This window comes from Rattus norvegicus, chromosome 8 (genome assembly GCF_021556685.1).
Source record: "Rattus norvegicus strain SHRSP/BbbUtx chromosome 8, alternate assembly SHRSP_T2T, whole genome shotgun sequence".
NCBI classification, from domain to species: Eukaryota; Metazoa; Chordata; class Mammalia; order Rodentia; family Muridae; genus Rattus; species Rattus norvegicus.
This window is the reverse complement of record NC_141541.1, coordinates 52,730,905-52,757,976: the sequence shown is the minus strand read 5'-3', so window position 1 is coordinate 52,757,976 and position 27,072 is coordinate 52,730,905. Positions and strand designations below refer to the sequence as shown.

At 52.0% G+C, this 27,072-nt stretch overlaps 1 protein-coding gene and 1 long non-coding RNA gene across 48 annotated transcripts in view; one reads left to right on the top strand and one right to left on the bottom strand.

Annotated features, from left to right (window-relative positions):
- Positions 1-2,338: 2,338 nt before the first annotated feature.
- Positions 2,339-3,707, bottom strand: LOC134480161 (uncharacterized). Its single transcript, XR_015627620.1, has 3 exons — positions 3,605-3,707; positions 2,702-2,767; positions 2,339-2,504 (listed from the first exon to the last, which is right to left on the bottom strand). It is a non-coding gene; the product is annotated as an uncharacterized LOC134480161 (long non-coding RNA).
- Positions 3,708-5,788: 2,081 nt separating this feature from the next.
- The window catches only part of Phldb1 (pleckstrin homology-like domain, family B, member 1), a 47,961-nt gene continuing 26,677 nt past the window's right edge, over positions 5,789-27,072 (top strand). For 19 of the 47 annotated variants that reach the window (XM_087560387.1, XM_087560385.1, XM_087560381.1 and 16 more), the window contains exons 1-3: positions 19,291-19,442; positions 22,275-22,400; positions 23,983-25,331. In XM_087560387.1, the coding sequence (XP_087416513.1) occupies positions 22,280-22,400; positions 23,983-25,331 (1,470 nt within the window). In that variant the 5' untranslated portion in view covers positions 19,291-19,442; positions 22,275-22,279. 47 annotated transcript variants of the gene reach the window in all.

Sequence of the window (27,072 nt, the reverse complement as noted above, 5' to 3'; positions counted from 1 at the left end):
TATTCCTTCAAACGGCTCCTTGTCGAACGTGGTAATACTTACCTTTGGTCTCAGCACTTGGGAGGCAGAGACAGGTGCATCTCCATGAGTTTGAGTCCAGCCTACTCTACATGAGTTCCAAATACAACCCAACCCCATCTAAGTAAAGTAATATAAAATGGAAATTAAAAGGAAGTGGGGACTGCAGATAGCTCGGTTGGCTAAGTGCTTTCGATGCAACATTAGAACCTGATCCCAGCACCCTTGTAAAACCTGGGTTATGGTGGCCGCTCAGTGGTGGTTCATGGCTTTCATTGCAGCACTCTGGAGGTAGAGGTAGGCAGATGTCCAAGTTCAAAGCCAGACTGGTCTGAAGAGTGATTTTCAGGACAGCCAGGGCAATTCAGAGAAATTCCATCCTGAAAAACAAACAAGAAAAAGCCCTCCATCTAGGGGCTACAGTCATTAGGTTTGGTGGCGCATCCTTCTAATCCCAGAGGCAGGCGTATATTTGTGGTTATTCAAGGTTAGTCAGATCTGGGGTTGGAGATTTAGCTCAGTGGTAGAGCGCTTGCCTAGGAAGCGCAAGGCCCTGGGTTCGGTTCCCAGCTCCAAAAAAAAAAAGAACCAAAAAAAAAAAAAAAAAAAAAAAAGGTTAGTCAGATCTGCAAAGAAAGTTCCAGGGCTATACAGAAAAACCCTGTCTCAAAAAAATAAATAATAAAAAATAATTTTTGTCTTATACTTTTTTAAAGTATATCATGTATGTGGATACACTATCCCTTTCTTCAGACACACCAGAAGAGGGCATCAGATCCCATTACAGATGGTTGTGAGCCACCACGTGGCTGCTGGGAATTGAACTCAGGACCTCTGGAAGAGCAGTCAGTGCTCTTAACTGCTGAGCCATCTCTCCAGCTCATCTTTAATTTTAAAAATTATTTTATGTGTATGAGTATTTTGCCTACATGTGTGTATGTACACCACTTGAGTCCTGGTACCTGCAGAGGCCAGAGGAGGGCATTGTATTCCTTGAGACTAAAGTTGGAAACCATTGTGAACCACATGCTGGGAGTCAAACCCAGGTCCTCCAGAACATCTGCCAGTGATCTTAACCACTGAGCCAACTCTACAGCCCCCAAGTATACCCTTTTAACTCATTTACGTGATTCTATTTTACATATATAAGATGTATATAAGCACACTGTAGTTGTCCTCAGACACACCAGAAGAGGGCATCAGATCCCATTACAGATGGTTGTGAGCCACCATGTGGTTGCTGGGAATTGAACCCAGGACCTCTGGAAGAGCAGTCAGTGCTCTTAACCACTGAGCCATCTCTCCAGACCCATTTACCTGATTCTTGAGTTCGATCTTCATAGATGACAAGTTGTGTTACAATGTCAAATAGTTGAAAACGCCTCATAGCTCCTAAACATCTTTTTTTTCGGAGCTGGGGACCAAACCCATGGCCTTGCGCTTCCTAGGCAAGCGCTCTACCACTGAGCTAAATCCCCAAACCCACTCCTGAACATCTTAATCCAGTTCTGGGAAACACCTGGGTTAAACCCTGTTTGATCAGGTTTATTAACAAACCAGAACAGGAACTATCTGAGAGAGTGGGCCTGCAAATCTAAGGCATCAAGAGAAACAACTGGGGAGCTGGAGTAATGACTTAGTGGTTAAGAGCACTGACTGCTCTTCCAGAGATCCTGGGTTCAAATCCCAGCAACCACATGGTAGCTCACAACCATCTGTAATGGGATCTGGTGTGAATGAAGACAGCTACAGTGTACTCGTATCATAAAATAAATAAATCGTTTTTTTAAAAGAAATAACTGATTTTATTTCCCAATTAAGTGTGCATGCAGTGCTGGGTATCAGATTCAACACCTTGCATACCAAACAGCATGCGCTCTACATGTGCTGCGCTCTCCAGTCCTTAGTGCTTGTTCTCTCCTCCTCACAGTCAGGTCCTGAGCCACAGAAGAGCCCATCTGCAGTCGTGGCCAAATTTCTCACACCGCTTGATTGCATTAGGTTTGCATACAAATATGGATTGTGCCCATTTTCCAACTGATAAAATAGTGGCTTTACCTCTGTTAAGGTAAAGTTTGAGCACTCTTTCCATCAAATTTGATGGAGCAAGGTGGTAGCTGGCATCACTGATGCCACCATACCTATACCACACCTACATGCCTACACCAATGGTAGTATTTAGGACCTAAAGGGGTCACAGAGGTGTATGTCACTTCCTAGGAAGACACAGCACAGGTCTACTTACTCCACAACAAACCAAAGTAAAGATACCACCTGTCTTAGGTTCCGTGGCTGTGAAGAGACACTGTGACCAAGCAACTCTTTTTTTTTTTTTAAGTTTTTTTTTTTTTTTTAAGATTTATTTGTCCATTTTATGTATGTGAGTATTCTGTAGCTGTCTTCAGACACACCAGGAGAGGGCATCAGATTCCATTACAGACGGTTGTGAGCCACCATGTGGTTGCTGGGATTTGAACTCAGGACCTCTGGAAGAACAGTGAGTGCTCTTAACAGCTGAGCCATCTCTCCAGCTCCCAAGCAACTCTTTTTTTTTTTTTCCCCTACAGAGCTGGGGACCGAACCCAGGGCCTCGAGCTTGCTAGGCAAGCGCTCTACTACTGAGCTAAATCCCCAACCCCTCCAAGCAACTCTTAAAAGGGACATTTATCTGGGATTGGCTCACCTATTCAGAGGTTCAGTCCATTATCACGATGGCAGAAAGCACAGCAGCATCCAGGCAGACATGATGCTGGAGAAAGAGCTAAGAGTTATACATCTTGATCCAAAGGCAGTCAGGACAAAACGGACTTCCAGGCTGCTAGGAGGAGGGTCTCTAAGCCCACCCTCACAATGACACATTTCCAGCAAGGCCACACCTACTCCAACAAGACCACACCTCCTAATTATGCCTCTCTCTGGGCCAACCAGCATACCACTAAAGTCCAACTTAGTAAACCAATGAATTTCACTAGGGTTACTTTATTTTTATTGTAGTTACTTATGGGGTGATAGGTTACTTACAGGAGTAGAAATGACTCAAAGATAGGTGCATCACCACCCACCCCAGCATGAGAGCTCACAGAGCGGAGAACTCAGCACAATACAGAGCCTAAAAGTGGCTCAACAGCCTGGAGAGCGACTTTCCCAAATGATTCAATTGGTTTAAACCTCTTCCAGGCAGCTGTTGTGGTCTGTCTTGTTTGAAGCTCAGCTTGTCTGAGAAGCACTCTTGCTTATCTTTTATTCCTTACTGTGGCAGGGAGGGGCCTAGAGAATCTGGTCAGTTTCAGGGACTTCCTAAAGCTATTTTGAGTTGTTTACCTTCCTTAAGGAACTTCCCTGCAGGAAGAAATGTTTCAATCTTGAGGAAACTATTACCCAACAAGCGGGATCCTTTCTGGGAGAGGGGTTAGACTACAGAGGCCTCTGGCCAAATGAGTAACATTCACCCTCTTCTAGCGCCAGAGGGAGCACAATTTGAGAAGAGGGACAGAATGGGAAATGCGCCAAGGCAAAAAGACAGGAGGAGTGTGGAAACCCACTCTTGACAGCCACAGCTAAGTGCAGAAGGCTTTGAAGAACTCACCCTTCCTTCCACACCCAGCCTCTGCCCTCTCCCCTTGCTTCCATTTCGGAAAGTTTGAAGCATGCTTGGAAAGTTGTTCTCTGCTGTCTTCTCTTCCTCCCCCTTTTCAGCTCTGCGCAGAGCTCCCAGCTGCTCGACCTCTTGCATAACTGTGAGAGAGCACTGAGCTTCCTGATGGGCTCCAGATGTGCAGTGGGAAGAGGGTGGAGGAGTGGGGGCAGGAGGTCTTTAGTCCCCTGAGTGCTCTAACTGTGGGAACACAGAGACTGGACACAGCCGGAGATAGGACAAATTTCTTAGAGCCTTGATCATAGGGTCAGCTGGACAGCGAGACACTGAGAAAAATTAGCTGCTTTTTTAAACCCCCTGCCTCAGCATCATCTGCTTCTGGCAGGTTTAATTATTGTATGACAGTTCTCCTGACCAAGTCAATAAACAGCAGCTGGAGGTTAAGAACAAGATGAGAGAGTTTGAGATACCCTAATCTGAGCCCCTTCTCCAAATGCTATGTCTTCTTCACATACAGAACAAGATGATTTTGGTTTGTTTTCTCTTTTTGCTCAAGAACATACGAGGACAGCATGAAAATCACTGTTGCGACTGATAAGTGCCACAGGAAGGTTGGCCACTTGAGCCTCCAATGATATTTAGAGAGGTGGAAAGAGACTGCAAAAAGCTTGGGTTTCCTGGTGACCACTGAGTATGTTGCACCTCTATTGGCTACAGTAGGTGGCAGGTGGGACCCTTTTTCCTCCTCCCTCTTGTCCACTGCTCGGCTGTCTCCGGTTTAATTGCCAGCAGTGGGTGCCCCCTACTAATGCTAGTTCTGTCAATGAGTGACCAAATTCCTGCAGTGCAGACTCCTGCCACTCCTGGGAAAGACTGAGGAGGTCACAGAACAAAAGCCATTGGAACAGAACAGAGCTTGTCCATTCCAAAGAGGACTTTCATTTTAAATTTTTTCCTAACCCATCCCATCTGGAATTTAGGCCGGACTTGGGGGCTTCCGGCCCTTTCCTTCACTGAGGAAGAGCGTCTGCCAATCCTTTAGTGCAGGTTAAAGAGGCCCAGTCTAGTCGAGTTCAGCTCCCGTGAGGCCTCCCAGCGGTCTCCTGGGGCAAAAGCAGGCTTTGCAAGGTGCGGCTCCACTGTCAGCTTGGATTTCGGGGTGGGGGTTGAATTGCTGAGTGACTTTGCCAGGCTGGGTTTATAGACCGCCCCCCTCTTTTCTTCTTCCTCAAACTCTCACTCTTCAGCCAACCTGTCTTTCTACTCTGCCTCCAGCTCCAGCTGTAACCCAACAAGTCTGTATTGGAGGTGAATGGACAGAAACAAGAGGGCGAGCGATCTCCATTCGGCTTTCCTGGGTCTTGAGGTTTGCAGTACACTTGTTTTTGTTTTTGTTTTTCGAGACAGGGTTTCTCTGTGTAGCCCTGGCTGTCCTTGAACTTATTCCGAGGCCAGCCCGTCTCGAACTCACAGAGGAGATCCACCTGCCTCTGCCTCCCGAATGCTGGGATAAAAGCCACCACCATCTGGCTTGCACCACACTTTTTTTTTTTTTTTTTGGTTCTTTTTTTTTTTTTTTTTTTTTGGAGCTGGGGACCGAACCCAGGGCCTTAGGCTTCCTAGGCAAGCGCTCTACCACTGAGCTAAATCCCCAACCCCAGCACCACACTTTTAACAGGCCTTCACGTTAATTTCTGAAGCCTGATGTGCAATTATTAACTCGACCGGCAGCTCTCTATGGTGGGGCTTGGACTAGCAAAGGGTAGGGGCTGAGCTGGGTGCCCTCAGTAGATGTTCTGAAAAGAAACTTGAGCATCTGTGGTAGGACTGTGCTAGGGCTCATTGGGAGTCAAGCATCTTGGGTAGGGCAGGGTAAATAAAGTGCTTCGAGGCCCAGAGTGGAGGGAGGGTGGTCTAGGAGGGTCGGAAGGAGAGGGCGGGAGGAGAGTATGCATGGTGGTGGCCCTGGTGGTGGTGGTGGTGGTGGAAAGCCCAGCTGTACAGATGAACAAAGCGGGCGCTGTGCAAGCGGGGGAGGTGCTGCTGTGGGAAAGGCTGGGTGGGGGCCTTGGGCTCCAGCACCACAAGGGCGTCTTCTCTAGCTGGCCAGGAGGACAGGACGGGATGGGGGCGGGGACTCAGGGAAGGGGGGCGGGACAGTCTCCCTCTCCTCCTACTCAGCTGGCTCCAGGGGAAAAGCAACTGTGTCCTCGCCAGCCTGAGGCTGCCGCGGCCCACTTGGGCGAAGGGGCCGGTATCCCTCCAACTCCCCACAAGGTAAGCGTGCCCCTCCCACTATGCCTTGGGGTTCCATTCGCCGTTTGGCCGGGTCTACAGAAGGGAAGGTCCCCGGGACCAGACGAGACCAGTCTGGCCCAGAGAGCTGGGTAGAAAGGTGCGGAAAAAAGGGGCCATGCCAGGTGAGTGCGTTAGCGGAAGGGGCTTTGTGGGCCACCCTCGGCGGACCGCTTGCTTTTGCCCTCCTGAGTCGTTGCCAGCGCCACCGCCAGAGGGGGCCCTGGTATTATGCGGAGGGACCCCCCCTTCCCGAGCCTTGCGGGATCTCGAGTCTCTTGTGGGCACCCCGACGGCCAGTATCCCACACTCGCAGTCTCCGGGTGGGTACGCGCGCTGGACCTTGTCTACAGCACCCCACATGGCTCCTCTCCACATCAGCAGGACCACAGGAAGGGGGATCCCCTAGGCGTCCCTGCTCTTGTCCTAGTACCAGCTGCCTGGATGGACTTAAACAGATGTGGAGTCAAACTCTCAGGCGCGAGAGAGTCAGGGAGGAGTCCTGGGGTTTCCACGTCTAGGGTCTCCTGGGCACTCTTCCAGGACCCCCGTTATCTTGGAGGGTTTCGGGCGACCTGGGATGACTGAGCCGTAGGCTCTCGCTCCGCCTCCGCGGTCTGGATCCAAATACAGCGCGGAGTTCCCCAACAGAGGCCGAGCCTCGTCATCCGGCTCCCCCGGGATGGGGAAGCGCGGGCAGGCGGCTGGGTGGGGCCGCGGGGCGCAGGGTTGCCCAGGCGCCGCGGACGCTTCCGCCCAGGCCAGCGCAGCGGGGACTTGGCCCAGGACCGCACGGCTCGGCGGGGGACCCAGTGAGCCGGGGTGGGGCTGCATTCTGGGCCCGTTAGCTCAGCGGTCCCGGAGGCTCGCGGAGACTGACTCATCGCACTTCGGGCTCACCCACAGCGGTCACACAAACAAAACCGGCCACTAACACGGGTGTCCGCACAGCTCCCACGCACAGCATCCCACGCCTCACCTCCGCGCACCCGCAGGACACGTCACACGGACAGTCCAGTGTCACACCACTGGTGCACACGTGAATCCTTCACATGTGCCTCGACTTCACACACTTAGTACGCTTCACACCACGCACTCCACGCGCTGGGACGGGTCCCCCGGGAAGGCTGCTCCTCTCACGCAACCTCCCCGCAGGCACGCACCTCCCTCCACATGCCAGCCCCCTTCCTGCAGCTGCAAGGCCGCCCCCTTTCCCTGCCGTGCAAACAAGCGACTTCTTCTCTCGGCCTTGTTGAAGAAAGGCCGCTTGTCCCCGGGGCCGGACGGGAGGGGCAGCCACAGCAGGCGGCCCAACACTGCTGCCTTGTCCCACCCGGTGGCCTGGGGAGGGCCAAGCCCCTGGTGTGCGGAGATCAAGAACCCTGCGGGTTTCCAAGAAGTGCACTTTTCGGCGTCGCTCTCCAATACTCCTCCACCCGAACAACTCTTCCACCCCAGCTACTCTTCCCAGCTCTTGTTTTCTCTGTCCCTGGACTGTCCCAAGACTCTTCTCCCGCTTCTGGGGATTCTTTTCCTAGCTGCCCTTCGGTCCCCCTCTCCGAGGTGCTCTGAAGCGCCTGGTTCTTCTTCTTCTCATATTTGGGGACTGTATCCCAAGTCGTGCCCCCCACCACCACAACCATCACCACCGCGCACGCTTCTGAGGATCCCCTGGCCTCTCCTACAGTATAGTCTTCTAGCTCACTGTCTCAGCACCAGCACTGCTGTTATTTTTTGAGACAAGGTCTTTGGAAACCCAGGCCGAGGCTGGCCTTGAGTGCCTGATATCCTGTCACCACATCCGGAGCACAGGGAATTGGGTTTACTGGCTTGTACCACCACACCCGGCTCTCCTAGCCAGCTTTCGGTATTTCACACTCTATTATCCCTGTGCCTCGTCCTTTCTACAGACCTCCTTTTCTCTCTGCCTATTTTTCTTATTTCTAATTTCTTCTCTACACGCCTGGCCCTTGGATACTCGCCCTGCCTCTCCTGGGCATTCTGCCCGCCCAGCCTCAGTTTCCTTCCCGTCCTGACTCCTTCCTCTGCCGGTGGTGGCCCTTCCTCGAGGGCGGATGTGAGCAGGGAAGACGAAAGTCATTGTGACCAGAAAGGCCTTAGCCTACAGCTATGCATTCCCCCTGCAGAACCACCAGCTGGTCTCGCGAGACCCAGGTGAGGGAGGGGGGCCTGACTTTTAACTCCAAGGCTGGCTTTGGACCTTTAAACTTGGGCCCATTGGGATCCCAGGGACTTTCATCAGTGCTTGCTGGTGCCAGGGCTGGTTGGCTCTTCCCAGGACTCCCTTTACTTTTATTCAGGTGCTAAGACCCGAAGACAGGTGTTGTCTGCTGTTGGAGCATTGGGTTTGGGGCTAGGGTTACCTGTGTAAGTCCTGGTCTTTGTACTCCAGGGCATCTTTCCCTAAGTTGATAATACAGTCACAGCCAGGCCCCTAACCACCTAGCTGGCTAGGAAGTGCTTGGGTGTCTTCATCTGGGTGTAAGAGGGCTTTTTTTTTTTTTTTTTTTTTGGCATCTGGGCATAGCCGAGTAGGTAATTAAAACCTTGGATATAGGTAGCAGCTCGCTGGGACCATAGCAAGCCAAGCCAGCCAGTGGTTGGGGGTGGGGGTGGGGGACAGCACTGCTTCTCCTCCAAGGGACATGGGATTGGGGTCAGAGAAGAGGGCACCTAGGCCACCGTGAGCTCCCTCTATCAAAGCACCGTCTGAGCCCAGGTCAGGTTGGTTTGGTGTCCTTTTCCTCTGCTCTGGGTTAGGTTTCTGAGCTGAGGCCGTAGCCTCGCACCTTCCAATTGCTGTGCGGGTTCTTATCTTCTCTCCTCTACACCTCTCTCCTTACCTCTGCCTCTCATTTCACCTCCTTATTCCTGTCTACCCTCTCCTCGAGTCACTCTTGTTTCCTCACTAACCTAGTTCCTTCACAGTCTTTGTCTCCACTTGAATTTATTCACTGTAAATAAGTAAGGGCTTCGCAGGTGACGGTGACAAACACTTCAGCATGGCAGATGGGGAAACTGAGGCAGAGACCCATGTGCCTTCCACAGCTAATCATAGCTGCTATTTTTAGATTGCTTTGTGGCTCATGGAGTGTGATTTAGTATCCTGCCAGGATCGTCAGATAAACTTTAATTTAAAATTTTTTTAAAGATTTATTAATTTATTATATATAAGTACACTGTAGCTATCTTTAGATACACCAGAAGAGGGCATCGGATCTCTTTACAGATGGTTGTGAGCCACCATGTGGTTGCTGGGAATTGAACTCATGACCTCTGGAAGAGCAGTCGGGTGCTCTTAACCGCTGAGCCATCTCTCCAGCCCTAATTTAAATTTTTTAAATTTGTATTTCGTGTGTGTGGTGTTTTGCTTTGCATGTATGTTTGTGCACCCTGTTTGTGTCTGGAGCCCAAGTCCAGAAGAGGCTGAGAAATCCCTGAAACAGGGTTTAACAAATTACTGAGCCACTGTGGTTGCTGGAAACAGAATTCTGATCTTTTGGAAGAGCAGCAAGTGGTCTTGACAAAGAGTGATTTCTCTAAATCCCAGTCTCTCTTCACAGATTCTTAAGGATTAATCTGTATATTATAAAATCAACCCAAATTAAGTATGCAGTCACTTTTAGAACATTTACAAAGCTGTGTAGCTACCATTGAAACTTAATTATAGAACATTCCTGTTGCAGGCTGGGAAGACGGCTTAGCAGATAAAAAATGGATACTACTCAAGCATGAGGAACTGAGTTCAAATCCCCAGCATCCGTGTCTGTATTTCCAGAGCTGGGGGGTGGGAAAGAGGCGAGAGGATTGCTGGGGTTTGATGGCCAACAGCCTCGTTCAGGTTTAATGAGATAACCCTAACTGGCCTCTGCAAATGTGTGCATACATGACAGCCCCCCAAAAAAGAACATTTCTGTTACACACAGCTCAAAAATCTTGTGTCTATTCAGACTATTTCTGTTCTCCACCTAGCCTCGGACAAGCACTATTCTAGACAAGCCCTGTTCTGGCTAATTTTTCTTTTTCTTTTTTTTTTTTTTTTTAAGATTTATTTATTTATTATATATAAGAACACTGTAGCTGTCTTCAGATACACCAGAAGAGGGCATCGGATCTCTTTACAGATGGTTGTGAGCCACCATGTGGTTGCTGGGAATTGAACTCATGACCTCTGGAAGAGCAGTCGGGTGCTCTTAACCGCTGAGCCATCTCTCCAGCCCCCTAATTTTTCTTTAATTATTATTATTATTGTGCTCTTATAGAAGATTGACTTGACAATGTGAGTTTAATGACTTGTCCAATCTGGGCATGGTGGCTTACTTGACCTGTGTAAACCCAGCATTCGGGAGGGTAAAACAGGAGTTCCAGACCAGCCTGGGCTGTATAAGTTCTAGACCAGCATTAGCTACAGACTGAAACTCTGTCTCAACAAACAAACAACAAAAACCACCCTAGGGTCCTGTGGTTGTAGAGTGGCCTAAAAACAGCAAAAACAAAAGCCCTGGATTCTATCCCTAGCACCACATAAAAGAGGGCATGATGTCATACACCCAAGGTATATCAGGAAGATTAGAAAGAAAGTCAAGGTCTCCTCTACCACCTCCCACCTCCCTTATACAAATTCTCCCTGGAATGAAACTTTAGTTGGCCTGGAATTTGCTGTGTGGACCAAGCTGGTCTCAGACTCAAGAGATCCACCTGCCTCTGTCTCCTGCATGCTGGGATTAAAAGCGTGGACCACCACACCCAGCCTTCATTTTTCATTTTACAGCCAGCCTGGGATATACTAGATCTTGCCAAAACAAAAACAGAAAAAGCACAAGCGTGCGTGGGCGTGTGCTCGTGCGTGCGTGTGTGTGTGTGTGTGTGTGTGTGTCTGTGTGTGTCTGTGTAAAATACATTGTATGAGATCATACAGCTAATAAAGTCAGGGTAAATTTTAGGGGTCTTGCACCCTCATCTAAAAGTCTTCCTACCCAAGAACCTTTATAGTTTTTGTTTTCTTTCCTGGTTTTTTTACATAATTTCCCCTAATTCTACCCACTCCCTTGCCTTTCCTCCCTAAAAAAAAAAAAATACTGCGAGACTTCCCCGTGCATAAGAAAGACCTCAGGGTTGGAGAGATGGTTCAGTGGCTAAGAGACCTGGGTTTAATTCCCAACACCCACATGGCAGCGGTTCACAACTGTCTGCAACTCCAGTTCTGGGGGATCTGGTGCCCTCACACAGACCATGCCGGCAGAACACCAGTGCACATAAAAATAAATAAATCTTTTTTTTTAAAGATTTATTCATTTATTAAATATAAGTACACTGTAGCTGTCTTCAGATACACCAGAAGAGGGCATCAGATCTCTTTACAGATGGTTGTGAGCCACCATGTGGTTGCTGGGAATTGAACTCAGGACCTCTGGAAGAGTAGTCAGGTGCTCTTAACCGCTGAGCCATCTCTCCAGCCCAATAAATAAATCTTAAAAGAAGGAAAGGCAGACAGCTCTGTCTCTAGGAGCATTCTCGTGGCTAGTGCTTTTGGAGAGGGGCTGGTGAGGGTGAGTGACCTAAGTCTTCCCTCTTTCCAGGCAGTCCAGAGTGGGTCCCAGGCACTCACTGTTCCTGCCTCTTTTCTGCCAACTTGGGTGGGAAGGGTGACAGGGATGATGGGCAGGCAGACCAGGAAGAAAAGTGGATGTGGGAAAGATACATTTAGTAACTCCATGGCTGAGGGAGGGCCTGGAGGTCAGGAGGGGACAGTCCTTGGAATCCAGGCTCTCATTCTACTTCCTTTGAGAGTCACTTGTGTGACAGCTGGAAGAGAAAGTGGGGAGGGACCCTGACAAGTTGGTAACATGTTCCTACACAAAGGTCAGAGACCAAAACACACAAGCCTAAGAACGAGGGTTGGGGAGTAGTGCTGGTCGGTGGCTTAGACATCAGGGTTACGCGGCTGCCATTTTCTTTTTTCTTTTTTTTTTTTTTTTTTTTTTGGTTCTTTTTTTCGGAGCTGGGGACCAAACCCAGGGCCTTGCGCTTCCTAGGCAAGGGCTCTACCACTGAGCTAAATCCCCAACCCCATAGCTGCCATTTTCAGAGCGAGTTGTACCCCATGGGGTGTGACCTAGTAAACTGCTTGGTCTTCACACCCCTTAAAAATATAACTAACAGATTTACCGAGGTATACTAGATAGGCAGGAGATGCAAGTTCGGGTTCAGGAATCAACTTCTGGTTCTTCCAGCACCACGGAAGAGCGGCAGAGTTCTGTACTCCAAAGCACAGAAGTTTTACAGCTCATTATATTAGGTGAGGTAGCTTTCAAGGAAAGAAAAAGTTACAGGAGCTGAGACAAGCAGGCATGACAGGAATGGCTGGGTTTCCCCCTCTCTGTCTCCTTTAAGAAAACATTTCCTATTGAGACCCTTGGGGAAAGAGACAAAGGGAGAGGAGGAAAAAGGAAAGGTTGGGGGAGGGGTTCAGTTACATCAGCCCTTGCACCCACCTGCCTGATCTCTGGATATCTGTGTCCTTGGAGGGGCTTCCTGCTTCTCTTGGTAAGCCCTGCCCGCTCCGTTTAAGGCCCCAGATGGCTAGGGGTGTAGGGGAAAGAGAGGAAGACAGTGGGAGGCATCTTGTACTGCTAAGTGAGAGGATAGACAGGTCACCCCTGCTCCCCTGCCCAAGCTCCTCAGCTTCTCCCCAGCTTTTCACCACATGTGTAATGGAGACAGTTGCAGCTTGCACTGGCTTTGCCCTGGGAGCCCCACCACAGCACCTACCTCTTTCCTTTATCGGTTCTTCCCACTTACCTGTATTTATTGTTCCCAGGAGCTCTGGAGCCCTAGGACCATGGCTACTCTTAATAGGAACCAGCTAGGCCCTGGATGCAAGACCCAGGCTGTGGTGCAGGTGAGTGGGACCAGGACCACAGGGTAAGAAGGCTCCTGGTGAGGGTGGTTCAGAACTTTTCCTTTCTGAGTTTTATTTTCATTTTAAATTATGTTAATCTATGTGCTTATGTGCTTATGTGCTTACATGTATGTGAAGTGCAGGTGCCCAAGGAGGTCAGATTCAGAGACCCCTGGGGTTTGAGTTCTAGGGAATGGTAGCCTTCTGATGTGGGTGCTGGGAATTGAACCTGGGTCCCTCACAAGAGCAGAACACTCACACCACTGAGTCATCTCTCCAGCCTCGGGTTTAGCTCTCTTACTCGCCAGCTGTTCAAGTCCAAGGATGAGAGTAGAAGCAGCATTTTGCCAGTTGCCCGTCCCTAGTCACAAGCCTGTTACCAGCTCAGTCAAGGTCTGAGTCAGGTTAACTGGTTCAGCCCGAAACTCCTCTGTGAAAGTCTGAAATCGGTTTCCAGACGCTCCAGCAGGATCACCCTCCTAGTTCAGGCCTTCTCACTCCCTTGTAGTTCAGTTTAGGAAGCACAGCCAGGTGGTAGCCATTACAAGCCAGCCAGGAGCTGGGGGAGGGAGGCTCCTCTTAATAGATATGGCACTCCCTCCTTGTTCCTGTTTTCATAAACAAAAGGGGTACAGGATACTTGAGCCTAGCCCCGGAGACAAATACAGTGGGATGAGCTAGGGGCCCACGTTCAGGTGTAGTTGGAATTTAGTGTAGTAATTGCTCTTTTATGCCGAGCCTTCCAGACGGCAGAGTCTTTGGCGAGGGCCAAGGGCTGTTGGTGTGACTGGGCGCGGGATGCTGGCCTGGAGTCTGAAAGTCTTACCTCCTGTCTGTTGTCTGTCCACATTACCTGCAGAAAGGGCCGTTGGATCTGATTGAGACGGGTCAAGGACTGAAGGTGCAGACAGACAAACCTCATCTTGTGAGCCTGGGCAGCGGCAGGCTCAGCACAGCAATCACTCTCCTGCCGCTGGAGGAAGGTAAGCTGAGGGCGGGCTGGCAGGACAAGGTTCCTGCCCTCCAGGCTGTGCCTGTGGAGGCCCTTCTGCCTTATGCAGTCCGTGGTGCTTGCCTCGCCTCGTGCCTGCCTCCCCTGACCGCCTGCCCTTTTCGGCAGATGAACTGATTAAAGATCAGTTTGGAGTAAATAAATAAATATTAGTTTAGAATCAAGGGGGACAGCTGAGGGGAAGAAGAAAGCATACTGCTCTTACCAGCCTGTGGGACCAAGAGCCAGCCCCACTCCCCCACCAGTCCCCGCTCCTGCTCCAGGATGAGGGCTGGCATGGGGAACTGAACTATGTAGAACTTGAAAAGATGGGTATATATCCTAACCCGAGGCCTTGGCATGGCTTCTCCCTTCCTGGCTGCACCTGTTGCCTGGGTGACACTGCATTCCCCACATTCTCCAAATGCCAGTCCCAGGGGCTCTACCGGGGAGGGATGGAGGGGAGAGGCTGCGCTGGAGAGAGAGGACCAGAGAGAGGAAGGGGTTGGGTAGGAGAGAGAAGAGGGCCTTTCTGGTAAGATAGGGCGCTAGAAAGGAAGCACAGGAGGAAGGCAGTTAGGGGGACAGAGGGAGATCCCTCTCTGCTGCCAAGGTGACTTGAGTTCTGTGGCCTCTCTCTGGATCCCACTCAGACACAGTTTTCTCTGCTTGCTTGAGAGGAGTTTCTACCCCTTACTGGCTGACCTTCAAGGTAGCCAGACCTGGGCAGGGTCTCAGCATAAGTTAAGAGATAGGCATATACTTCCACAGTGGCCCCTCTCTCCATCTCCATACCTTCTTAGCCTGGGTGATCATTCTGACTCAGTTTGTCTCCTGTCTCTAGGGAGGACAGTGATTGGTTCAGCAGCCAGGGACATCTCACTGCAAGGTCCAGGCCTTGCTCCAGAACACTGCTACATCGAGAATCTGAGGGGCACTCTCACCCTGTACCCTTGTGGCAATGCCTGCACTATTGATGGGCTCCCTGTTCGGCAGCCCACCCGGCTCACTCAGGGTAAGGTGGTAAGGTGTGTGTGTGTGTGTGTGTGTGTGTGTGTGTGTGTGCGTGCGTGCGTGCGTGCGTGCGTGCGTGCGTGCGTGTGTGTGTGTGTGTGTGTTTGCGCGTGCGCCTGTCTGTCTGTCTGTCTGTCTCATAGCCTGTGCGTGTTAGGTGCAGGGGAGGCCTGACGTGGTGGTTCCTAGGTCAGTGAGATGGTTGGCCGCCCTCAGGTTCCTTGTCGATGGTATCAGAACATCTTAAAAATAATGCCCCACTCCCACCTCCAGCATCCAGACTTTCCCAGACCTCCCCACCCCCACACTCTTTCTTCACAATCACATAGAGAGAAGAGGCTTCAGTTTCAGAGGGTCCTGGGTGTAGTATGGCTTTTAGTGTTTGTAGGGGGAGATGAGGCGTTCAGGGATGTCAGGAGGGAGTCGTGTTGAGTCGCCTTAGAGAATGAAGTCCCCGGAGGGCATGCCTGTTCTGCTGCATATAGGGTAGGGTCATGGGTTTAGCTGCCCCTGTTTCCTAAGACACCAGCCTGCTCTGTTGGGTAAGGGAGGCCCGGGTGTGTAAAGTCCCATAATTACCATGGTTACCAGGCAGGTAAGGGCTGGCTAGGTGGTACTTTGAATGGGCTCAATGTATTCACCTTGGAAACAAGCACTAAGCATCCTTAGTTTATTTGTGGGTCTTTTTATTATCGGACTAAGAAGAGAGGATCCGGCCAGGTGTGACTCTCTGGGAGTCAGGTTCACATAGGATAGAAGGTTTGAGCTGAGCCTGGCTCTCACGGTGAGCCCACTAGCCGGATTGCAGGGGAAATCCCACTCACCCCACTGTCTCTCAGGTCTTAAGCCACACTCCCTAACCTCTGGCATAGGAACAACTCCTCTCTTGTGCTGTTGGGGTATAGCAGAGCATAGCTACTATGTTTCAGGGAGGTCCCACAGCAGCTAAGGGCAGACCCTCCTGCTCCTGGGGTTCAGGGTCTCTGACTCTGGATGAGGGGGGTCCCCACAAACTAGGGCTTTGACTGGGATGCTGTCTGGTCCCTGGCAGTCCTGTTTAGGGTCAGACAGTGCATCTGCTCCAGGATTCAGTGAGTCACAGAGCAGCAAAGAAAGAGGCTGGGCAAATTCCAAGACCTCCCAGTCCCTACCTCCTCTCCCCAATCCCATCATTTCTCGGGGGTAAAAGCATTCTTGGCCTCTACAGATAGGGAAAGGCCCAGACGCATCAACTCTGTGGTCCAGTTTCCCAGGGCATCATTTAGCTCTTGAGAAGAGGGAGGGTCTGAGGCCACAGCAGAGTACTTCACATTTCCTGTGGCCCACTTTCCAGATTCAGAAGCCTATCTTGCCAAGTATGTGCCCTCCTACACTCTGCTGACCCTAAACTCCCTTCGCCATCCCACCCTCCACCCAGCCTTCTTGTCTGGGCTCGCCTGCTTCAGAAGCTTGGCAGGGTAGGCGGAGGCACAAAGGAATGGGTGTTCTTCCTAACCCCCACCCCCTCTTGGGTTCCAGGAGCTGAGAGTTTCCTTGTCTCATCTCTGGAGCAAGGCACCAAGCCCAGCCCTGCCTGGCCCCAGTCCGGACATTCTTAGGAGTGCGTTTCCTTGGTTACTGGGTGGTGTGGGGGTGATGTGCTATCTCTGTGTGTCTGTGTGACCGGACTGTGTTTATGTGTCTCCGGATATGTTTGTGCCTCTGGGCCTGTGTGTTTGGGTGTTTATTTGTGCCTTTCCTTGTTGTTTACAGACCTGTGGATTCAAATGGGTGGTGGGTAAACTCAGAACTACTGATGGCCTCAAAAATGTCTATGCGTGTATTCCTGTGTGTACATGAGAGCTCTGTGGCATGCTGTGTGTACAGAAGGCTCACATAGGGCTGTAAGGGGAGCTCAGTGGTGAAGCAGCACAGGCCTTAGGGGCAACATGCACGCACATTTTTCTTGTCTTACTGTCTACTCTGGCCTTGTATTGGAAATCCTCTTTGAGAAGGATAATAAGGATCCTTCTTTGACTGGGCCAGGTATCAGTAGCATCATTCTGGGCACTATACCCCGCCATAGGCAACTTGGAATGATGACACTCTTCGTGGCAGTGACAGGCTCTTACAGTCAGGAGTATGCTCGGGCCAGGGGAGGGAGAGGAGGCCAGAGCACAGAAGCCAACCTTTAGCCCAGAGGAGTGAACATGTGAGGGAGCCTCCCCTGTACCCAGGCATCTTGGCACATCCCATGCTGCCCTCTTCTCTACAGAACAAAGGGTGGAGCTGGGACAGGGACCAAGGAAGTAAACGGGGCGGCTGCATCTCAATCTGGGGTCTGGGCTGCTCCACCCTGGGACCGCAGCACCAAACCACATGAAAGATCTGGGAGGGGACTAAGGAAGAGAGACTCCCAAGAGCCGCACAGCTCAGGGCCTGGGCTGTCTAGACAGGAGGTCCCCCATCAACTCCTACCACATGCTGCTGCCTAAGTGTCCTTCACTTCTGAAGCCCCCATTGGTGGGAAGGAGCTGCCATATAGCCAGAATCCCTGGGGTGCCAGCTGCCACCCCCGAGATCCAGGACACCAGGCTTTCCCCTCCCCTCCGGCTATGTTATTTCTTCTGTGAACTGGGCAGGAAGCCTCCGAGCTTTCTCTGTTGGACTGATAACGATCTTTACTAGGGAAACTCAAGGGAAGGAGAGGAGGAATGAAGGCAGGGAGCTCCCAGCTTCCTTGTGTCAGCCTCCTGCACCACTCCTCACTGGCAGTATTCTCCCCGTCTGCCTGCGTCTGTCCAGCTGGCTGTCACACTTTCCAGACTGGTGAATCACTCTTCCTGGGGAGTCTTGGCTTTTTAACGCCTCCCCTTGTTTTATATTTGACCCTATATGGGTCTTCCTTTTTTCTTCAGAAGGGAAATAGGTTTCCTGTGTGCATGCGAGTGTGTGTTTGTGTATGTTTGCACGTGGGCGTGTATAGTATGCCAGCGAGTGGGCGAAGCAGTGACCTATTCAGCGAGAATGGAAAAAAATCCCTTCTTATTTCTTTAAGAAAGCTGGCTTTTTATTTCAGAGTTCCCCCCAGGGGCTGATTGGAAGACTAGCTCTGCTCAAATAAGTGTGTAAGTAGGAGGGGGCTGAAGGCTGGGGACTTGAAAATGTGACAATAACTCTGTGTGATGGAGCATGTATAATGTGGGGGCTTCTCTGGATCAGTGTGCGCCTGGCTGAGGTGGTGTCATTGTGACTGGGCAGTGTTGCTTTGTATTAGAGATGACAGTCAGACTGTTCCCCCAGGGGCTGCTGGGAACAGTGCTTGAGAGAGAGTGTGTGTGTGGTTTATATGTGAGGTCTGGTGTCCAGGGCCAGGTCTCTAGGTTAAAAGCAATTCTTTGTGGCCCCAGCTAACGCTCAAGATAGCAATGGTCTTTAAATACACACACACACACACACACACACACACACACACACACACAATTTTATGTGTAGGGGGTGTTTTGCTTAAAATTATGTCTGTACACCACATGTGTGCCTAGAAGCCCACACAGTGCCCAGAGAGGAGGGTGGACTCCCCGTGGAACTGGAGTTAACAGTTCTAAAGGACCGTGTGAGTGCTGTCCATTGAACCCAGGTCCTCCGCATGCCTCCAATCACCTAGCCATCCTTCCAGCCCTAGAAAGGGTCTTAATAAGGGACAGCCCTTTGCTGCAGCTACCATAACTTGAGATTATGGCTAAGGGAAAGGGCTGACCTAGAGGAGAGGTCAGCGCCTTGATACAGCCTGGGTCAATGCCGGTGAGCTCTGGTGGGTGGGGACTGGAAGAAAAAGGCAGTCAGGGTGGTGACAGGAGCTGAGATCAGTGTTGCTTGCATTGCACAGAACACTGCCTTGGCCTGAGCTCCCAGCCCAGGGTGACCTTGTCACAGTTTTGGACTGAGGGTCATAGCTGAACCTAGTGACCCTAGCTGGATCCCATGGTGAATCCCACGTTTTCTCCATCATGTATGGAGTCATAGAATGTCCTCTGCTGTCACTGAGGCCATCTTCCTCGTTCAGTGGATAAGAATCCAAGGCCACTGGGTCAGAAGGTGTGACTGTCCTTAGATGACACTGGCCCCTAGCCATGGGCTTCAGTCATTGGCTTCCTACTCTAGAGAACTTTAGGTAAGACAGAACCTGGTATCACTCCGACCTCTGGTTCTCCATCTTCTGGCTTCTGTTTACCTCTCACCTTAACTTTTAACGTCATCTCCCTGGGAGCCTCTCCTGCCAGCCCCACTATCCCTCCAGCCCCGAGCGCGGGTTCTTCATCCCGCCGCCTGGTGGCATCCTCCCTCCCACCCCTCCCTCTCCATCCAGCTCCACACTCCTCTCCTCCATCACTTCCTCTTCCCCTCCTCCTCGCCTTTGTCCCTCCCTCTCTGGCTCCCTTCCCCCGCCACTGGTCGCCGGCCCGCCCCTCCCCGGGCATTGGCGGCTGCTCGCTCCCTGGCTGCTCGCAACCGCTCCAGGAGCCGGCGGCGCGGGAGGTCGTCCCGCCCCCTCAAAGGCCCAGGGCGGGCGGGCGACCTGCAGGGCCCGGGCTAGTAGAAGAGAACAGTCCGGAGGTCTGGGTTCAGCGGTGAGTCCTCAGCCAGGTCAGCCACTGCTCCCGGCAACCGGGCGTAGACGCTCCAGCTGGGAGGGGCGTTCTAGGACGGGTGGGCGCAGTGAAAGGAATGAGGTCCTCGTCCCCCAGTGGGAACCTGAGGCTGTTAATCTGATGATTTGTGTACTCAGAACGTCTGTGAGTGGTGGTCTGAGTTATTAAATGGCTGTGCAGACCCCATCTTCCCCACCTTTAGGGAGTCTGCTCCTTGGGACCCGCCTCCGGAGCCCGTAGAGGGGTCCTGCATAGGTTGAGGGAGCCTGTGCTATCACCAGCAGGAATCTGATGAGAAGAGCCTAGATTCTTTCTCACATTCTCCCCTCACCCAGCTTCCTTTTGGCCAGTCCATTCTATTTGTGTGGCCAGGAGGGCAGTGACTGTCTCCGTGAGTGTGCAGCATGTCTGCCCATATGGCCGTGAGCCTGTGTGGTTTCTGAGTGTCTGTGTGTGAGTCTGCGTGGGGTGTTTCCCTTCTGCATCCCTCACAAACAGGATCCACCCGCTCCTTTGCCCAGTGTTTTCCCTCCAGATGTGCAGTTCCTCCACCCACCTGTACACAGCTGGACCCTGAGTCCTCCTGGGCAGAGAGGACAAGGCGGGGACTATGACTCTGGCTGGATTGATTCCGTGGGGGGTCAGAGTGAACAGAGTAGGGGCTTCCTAACATAGACGGGCTGGCCACGTCTTTGGGGGCAGTAAGTGCCAGAGTAGGAGCAACGCCTGGGGCCCCGAGTACAAATAGTAAGTTAATTTGGGCCAGAGCTGGTCTGCTCTCTGTTCGGCTGCCCTCCTGCCCACTCTATTAATACAGCGCCAGTGCCTGGCACCACTATTTATAGCCCAGAGCAACATGGCCACACCCCCTGGGTGTGAAGGGGGGAAGGGCAGGGCAGTGTATCCAGGCTGTAGGTGCCAGGGAAGAGGGTCCCTAGATACCCAAAGCCTCCTTGGACAGCACTTCTTGGATGGATCCCACCCAGCCTCCCCACCTGCTGCCCAGCTTAGACTGTGCAGAGAGCCACAGCCCTTGCCCCCTGTCACCCTAGAGTTGAGTGAATCTGTCTAGACCCCTCGAATTCATCATTAATTAGGCTATTAAATATTTGTCCGAAAGGGGAGGGGGTGACTGGCTTTCTCTGGAACAGCTGTGGTTGTAATTAGGTGGATGGCTCTGGTGACTATTATTTATCCCAGTTATGATTACTATGGGATTAGCTCCTCTGATTGGTGGCTTGGCAGGGAAGGGCCTTCCCTGTTACTCTCAACTACCCATCAGCCTTTAGAACTGTTGGTGCCGTCTGCCTGGGAGGGCTGTGGGTGTGCCAAAGTAGTGGGTGGCTTCGACCGCTACAGTTTTTTTTTTGCTATGGGTGGGCTTCTTAGAGTGTCAGCCTCTCCTCTCAGTGTCTAGGGTCCCAGGATCAGACCTCTGGGCTCAGTAGAGGTCCTGTCAGAGTACCCCCTTGTTTGGCCTGGGATGCCCCTTGCCCTTGCAACCTCCCTGGGCTGAAACTGCCTCAACGTCCTGGAATGTAGACTTCCTGCCAGTCTTACCCCAGACTGGCATGAAGCATGGGGCACCATGTAGCAGCACATTGGGTAGCCAAGAGGTCGGGGCTGGAGCATGGACGAATTGGAAGGCTGTGTAGCAGAGAGCCCTGGGGGGCTCTGGCTCCTTTCAGCAGAGCATCTTCGGTAGGAACCTGGAACACCTGGCATGGCCAGGAGGAACTCTGCCAGCCAGGCTTAGGCGCCTGTGGGCACACCTGCTGCAGTGCACACTCCCAAGCCCCTGGCTACATTTTCTGGCTCCCACATACCCACCTCTTTCTATGCACTCGTACTTCCTGGGCAGGACTGGGCTTGTATCGCTTGCCTGGGAATGTGCTTGGCTGAAGCGCGGCCCAGTCACAGAGAACTGGCTAGAGTCTACCGGAGAGCAAAATACAGCCGGGGGATGCTTTGCTCCCTAGATGCTCAGAGAGCGTGGTAGCCCTCCTGAAGTCTTACCATAGGAAGGGGTCAGAGTACATGCTGAACCCCACTTGTGCACCTGACTGATTTGTGGGGTTTTACTTGTCCCCGTATATCTTTGTGTGTGTGTGTGTGTGTGTGTGTGTGTGTGTGTGTGTGTGTGTGTGACTCTGAAAGATGCTGCCTCTAAACTACCTCTAAAACTAACACTTTTACCCAAGAGGCAATTCGGCAAACCACCGGTACACATTTGTGTTGGATGTTCATTTTTCCTTTTTAAAATGTATGTATTTTATGTGTTTTGTTTGCTTGCTTGTTTTGTGAGTGTTTTGCCTGTATGTAAGGGTACCACACGAGTGCCTGATGCACGCAGAAATTAGCAGGCATCCTCAGAACTGTAGGTACAGATGGTTTCGAGCCATCTTGTAGGTCCTGGGAACCAAGTTCCAGTCTTCTGCAAGAACAGCAAGTCCTCTCACCCTCTAGCCATCATCACTTTAGCCCCGAGCGTTCTTTTTTACCTGAAGAATTTTTCCCACTTCAGGAGTACTTTCACATATGCAGTCTTACTAACCCTGGGAGATCTAGTAGTGTTAAGTGTCCTGTTTTTCGTGAGAGAACTAGCTTGGAGGCGTAGTGGCGCCACCTGAAGATTTCAGAGCTAGGAGGACTCCATTTGGGGAACTTAACCTGCTAGTGATCTCTCCTATTCTGATGTGTGCCGTGGAACCCATGTCAGGACTCCATTCCAAAGAGAAGCAGGCCAGAGGAGCCTTGTGTGGATACTGTTCGTCCCTGCTTGCACTTTCTAAGTGAGTGCTTTCTCTGCAGGCTGCATGTTGTGTCTGGGTCAGTCCACCTTCCTGCGCTTTAACCACCCAGCCGAAGCCAAGTGGATGAAGAGTATGATTCCAGCAGGGGGCCGGGCCCCAGGGTCCACGTACAGTCCTGGCTCTGGTAAGTAGCCAGCTGGGGCAGGTGGCTGGGTAAGTGGCACCCCTTGGACATGTGTCCTTGCCTGTTCCAACCACCCTTGGAGTGTTAGAGCAGGACATTACTGATGGTCTGGGCTCACTGCCACCTGCCATGGGCTGGTAGAGAATGCTAGGCCATAGGGCCACTGGAAATGATCCAAGGCATGACTGCTTGGCTCAAACTGGGAAATCATGTGCCCCGAGGGCACATACAAGGTTCTGTTAGCCTGGAACCCCTGCTGCCACGGAAGATGTCACTCGTTGTATAGGACCGTGTCATCTCAGGAGTGCCTCACTCGAGGGGAGGGGTCTGTGTATTATGATGAACCCTTGGTAGCTTCTGGGGTAGGAGTCCCACCTGCTGGTGATCATGTCCAGAGGCACTCCTCAACTCTCAGGCCATGCCACGCTGACCGATGACTCAGAGAGCAGCTGCAGCCAGCTGCAGCCTGTGTGTGAATTATTGATCCCTAGAAGAGAATTGGCAATTGTTCTAGGAATCAACACAGTTCCCTCAGTAGGCTGCCCAGGGGGAAGGGGGCAGATGGGGAAGCTAGCTAGTTGTGTGTGCCATCCGAGGCTCTGCCATGGCGTTCCAATGGCTGTGGGACTAGAGGGCCAATGCTGGCTCTCTGGCGGGTGAGCATGTATGTCAGGTTCACTTGATGGAATGGTTATTCATGACCCCCATAGTCTGGTGACTTCAAGAAAGGCAAGTGGTCACTGACTAGGACCAAAACACAGCCTTGCAAACCCATTCTTTTCTTCCCTTGCCATACCTATGACTTCCAGTCCCCTGTCTGGGTCATATCACTCCTTTGGCTGTTTGGTTCTGAGGGTTCTGGACTCCCGGATGGTTGGCAAGGGCTAGGGCCAGGCAAAAGCCAGCTCTTGCTGGTGTGGCTTAATGGAATAATTGCAGACACTGAACTGTGCCTCGAGGCTCCCCAGCTAGGCTTCCAGGCACAAGCCATTAGCAGATCCTTCTTGTGTATTGGATCGGATAAGCCGGTACCACATTCACCACCCATCCAGCCCTGGACGCCCTGCTCCCACCAGCCCCTGACTGTTATACTGAGAGGCCCTGGTGTCCTCTTAGACTAAGAAGCCTTGGGACTTCTGGCCAGCTCCACAGTAGGTCCACATCTCTTTTGTAGCGTGCCTACTTGCTCTTCCTAAAAGAGAGGCACAGAAAGTTGGCCAAACCAAGGCGAGGAGGATCGTATTGTTGGAGCGAGTTAGAAATAACTAGACGTAGAGAATTACATACCTGGTACTGTTGCTGACTCTGTCCTGAGTCATTCAGAGTTAGAGCCAGGAAGGCCTTGCCTATCATTTCTCTTTATAGGAGGGGAACTTGGGGCAAGAGAGTTTGGCTTAAGCCGCAGAACAGGTCGATGGCAGAGTGGGTTGGTACCAGAACTCCGATCTCCTGGCTCCTTCTCCAAAACCCTCACGGCCCCACTGCCCCTAGGATGAGGTTGGGTGGTGCTCTTGCTTGTGCACATGTGTGGCTTCCTAGAACCAAAAACCAGACCTTGAGTCTTCTTTGCCTTTCCCCTCAGCTGAATCAGAGAGCTTGGTCAATGGGAACCACACAGCACAGCCCGCAACCCGGGCACCTCCAGCCTGTGCCAGCCACAGTTCCCTGGTGAGCTCCATTGAAAAGGACCTGCAGGAAATCATGGACTCGTTGGTGCTAGAGGAGCCCGGAGCTGCAGGCAAGAAGCCTGCAGCCACATCCCCGTTGTCGCCAGTGGCTAATGGTGGACGCTACCTGTTGTCCCCTCCAACCAGCCCAGGAGCCATGTCTGTGGGCTCCAGCTATGAGAACACCTCTCCGGCCTTCTCTCCACTGTCCTCACCAGCCAGCAGTGGAAGCTGTGCTAGCCACTCTCCCAGTGGGCAGGAGCCAGGACCTTCTGTGCCCCCGCTCGTGCCTGCCCGTTCCTCCAGCTACCATTTGGCTCTGCAACCCCCACAGTCCCGCCCAAGTGGTTCCCGCTCCTCTGAGAGTCCCCGGCTGGGCAGGAAAGGGGGTCATGAGAGACCTCCCAGCCCTGGTCTCCGAGGTCTTCTGACTGACAGTCCTGCAGCTACAGTCTTGGCTGAGGCCCGCAGAACCACTGAGAGTCCCAGGCTAGGTGGGCAGCTGCCTGTGGTGGCTATCAGCCTGAGTGAATATCCATCTTCCGGTGCCCGCAGCCAACCCACCAGTATTCCTGGCAGCCCTAAGTTCCAGTCTCCAGTGCCTGCTCCCCGAAACAAGATCGGCACACTCCAGGACCGCCCTCCCAGTCCTTTCCGTGAGCCCCCAGGCACAGAGCGGGTACTAACAACCAGCCCCTCTCGACAGCTTGTGGGCAGAACATTTTCAGATGGGTCAGCAACTCGTACCCTCCAGCCACCGGAGAGTCCCCGCTTGGGCCGGCGGGGCCTGGACAGTATGCGGGAACTGCCCCCGTTGAGTCCATCTCTGTCTCGAAGGGCTCTGTCCCCACTGCCAGCCCGGACTGCCCCAGATCCCAAACTAAGCAGGGAAGTGGCAGAGAGCCCCCGGCCCCGGCGCTGGGCAGCCCATGGGACTTCACCTGAGGACTTCTCCCTGACACTAGGAGCACGGGGCCGCAGGACTCGGAGTCCTTCGCCCACACTCGGGGAGTCTCTGGCACCTCGCAAGGGCAGCTTCAGTGGCAGGCTAAGCCCAGCCTACAGTCTGGGCTCTCTTACTGGGGCTTCACCTCGCCAGAGCCCCCATGCTCAAAGGAAGCTTTCCAGTGGGGACTTGCGGGTGCCCATCCCAAGGGAGAGGAAAAATAGCATCACGGAGATCAGCGACAATGAGGACGATCTCCTGGAGTACCACAGGCGGCAGCGCCAAGAGCGGCTCCGGGAGCAGGAGATGGAGAGGCTGGTGAGCCAATGCCAGGGAGGCTGCCACTGCCCAAGGCAGCGCCTCTGCCAGGGTGTGGGCAGGCCAGCTGGCAGACCAGGAGGAGCCATGTACAGGGCCTGGGCTGCTTCGGGATGAGCCATCAGGTTAAGTGCCCTGTATCTCACAATCCTGGTTCCCTGAAGGGGAAGGAACCATCTTTGAACGCTAAGGCTTTCTACATTTTTATTTAGTTTTGTATGTGTGCATGCATGTGCAGGTGTGTGTCTATGTGTCTGTGTGCAGGCCAGAGATGAGTGGATAGTGGCCTCCTTGGTTTCTCTTCGGTTTCATCTTTTGAGACAGTCTCTCGTTGAACCCGAGACACACTGGTTTAGCTGAACAAGACCCAGGGATCTTCTGTCTCTGCCACCCCCAGTACTAGATTCGCCAGAGGACCGAACTCAGGTCCTAGAGAGCTTTGCCAGCAGAGCTGTCTTCCAAGCCCTATGTCTTGGTTTCCTTTTTTTTTTTTCTTTTTTTAAAAATTTTTTAATATTGTATTTATTTATTATATATGAATACACTGTAGCTGTCTTCAGACACATCAGAAGAGGGCATCAGATCTCATTACAGATGGTTGTGAACCACCATGTGGTTGCTGGGATTTGAACTCAGGACCTTGGGAAAAGCAGTCGGTGCTCTTAACCACTGAGCCATCTCTCCAGCCCAAGTCTTGGTTTTCAGTTCTTGCTAATTTTGCATTTATTCTATGGCAGATCATTTGTTTTGCTGTGTGAGTTAGGTTCATAGTTTTTACCCGAGCGCAGTGTTTCAGGACAGCACACCATGCTCACGGCAACATCTTGGATCCCTACATTTGAAAAGCAAGTTTTGAGGCTGAGACTCAGACAGGATCATTAATTTATTTGGCCTTTTATTTTTATGGTGCCAGGCCTTGAACCTAGGACCTTTGGCATGTCAGGACAGCACTCCAGCATCGAGCTGTATCTCCAGCCCTAGAATTATTTTTCTCTCCTGCTCCTCTTTTTCTTTTTTTGGTTGTCTAACCCAGTGTGGCTGCGAGCTTGCTGTGTGGCCCAGGTTGAGCTTGAGTTCATGATCTTCTGACTGTCTCCCGAGTAAAGACTGCATCACTGCCTGGGCTGGGGTTAGGGGCATCCTTCTATTAAAGCTTTTATTTCCTGAGTGTGAGTGAGTGTGAGTGTGTGCGCATGTGTGTGTATGTTCATGTGTGTTCGAGTGTGTGTGTGAGTGTGCGTGCATGTGCCTGAGAGTGTGTATGCACACACACGTGTGTGTGTGTGTGTGTATCGTGCATGCATGTGTGTATGTGTGTGTGTATGCGTCTCATTCGTGCATGTATGTTGATGGAGGCCTATGCCATGATCAGTGTGTGGAGACCAGAGGACAATTTTTATGGAGTCATCCTATTCTTTCCCCTTGCATGGGTTTCAGGGATCAGACTCAGGTCATCCAGTTCGCACAGCAAACACCTTTACCTCGGACTTACCCTTAAGGACAACTCTGGGCCCCCTTTGTTTCTCTTTGGCATCTCCAAATGGGCGTGAATCACTTATGTGGCTCAGAGGGCTCCTCTAAGAGTGTGGTGCCAAGGAAAAGGGAAGAGCAGGGTGGGCAGCCCCCCTGGTCTGCCTCCGTGATTGTATGTGTCTGCGTGCATAAATGTGGGTGCTGCCGAGTCTGGGTGTGGCTCTGGGCAGCTGTTGTCGTGATGGCATCTGAGCTGGGAGGGGGCTGG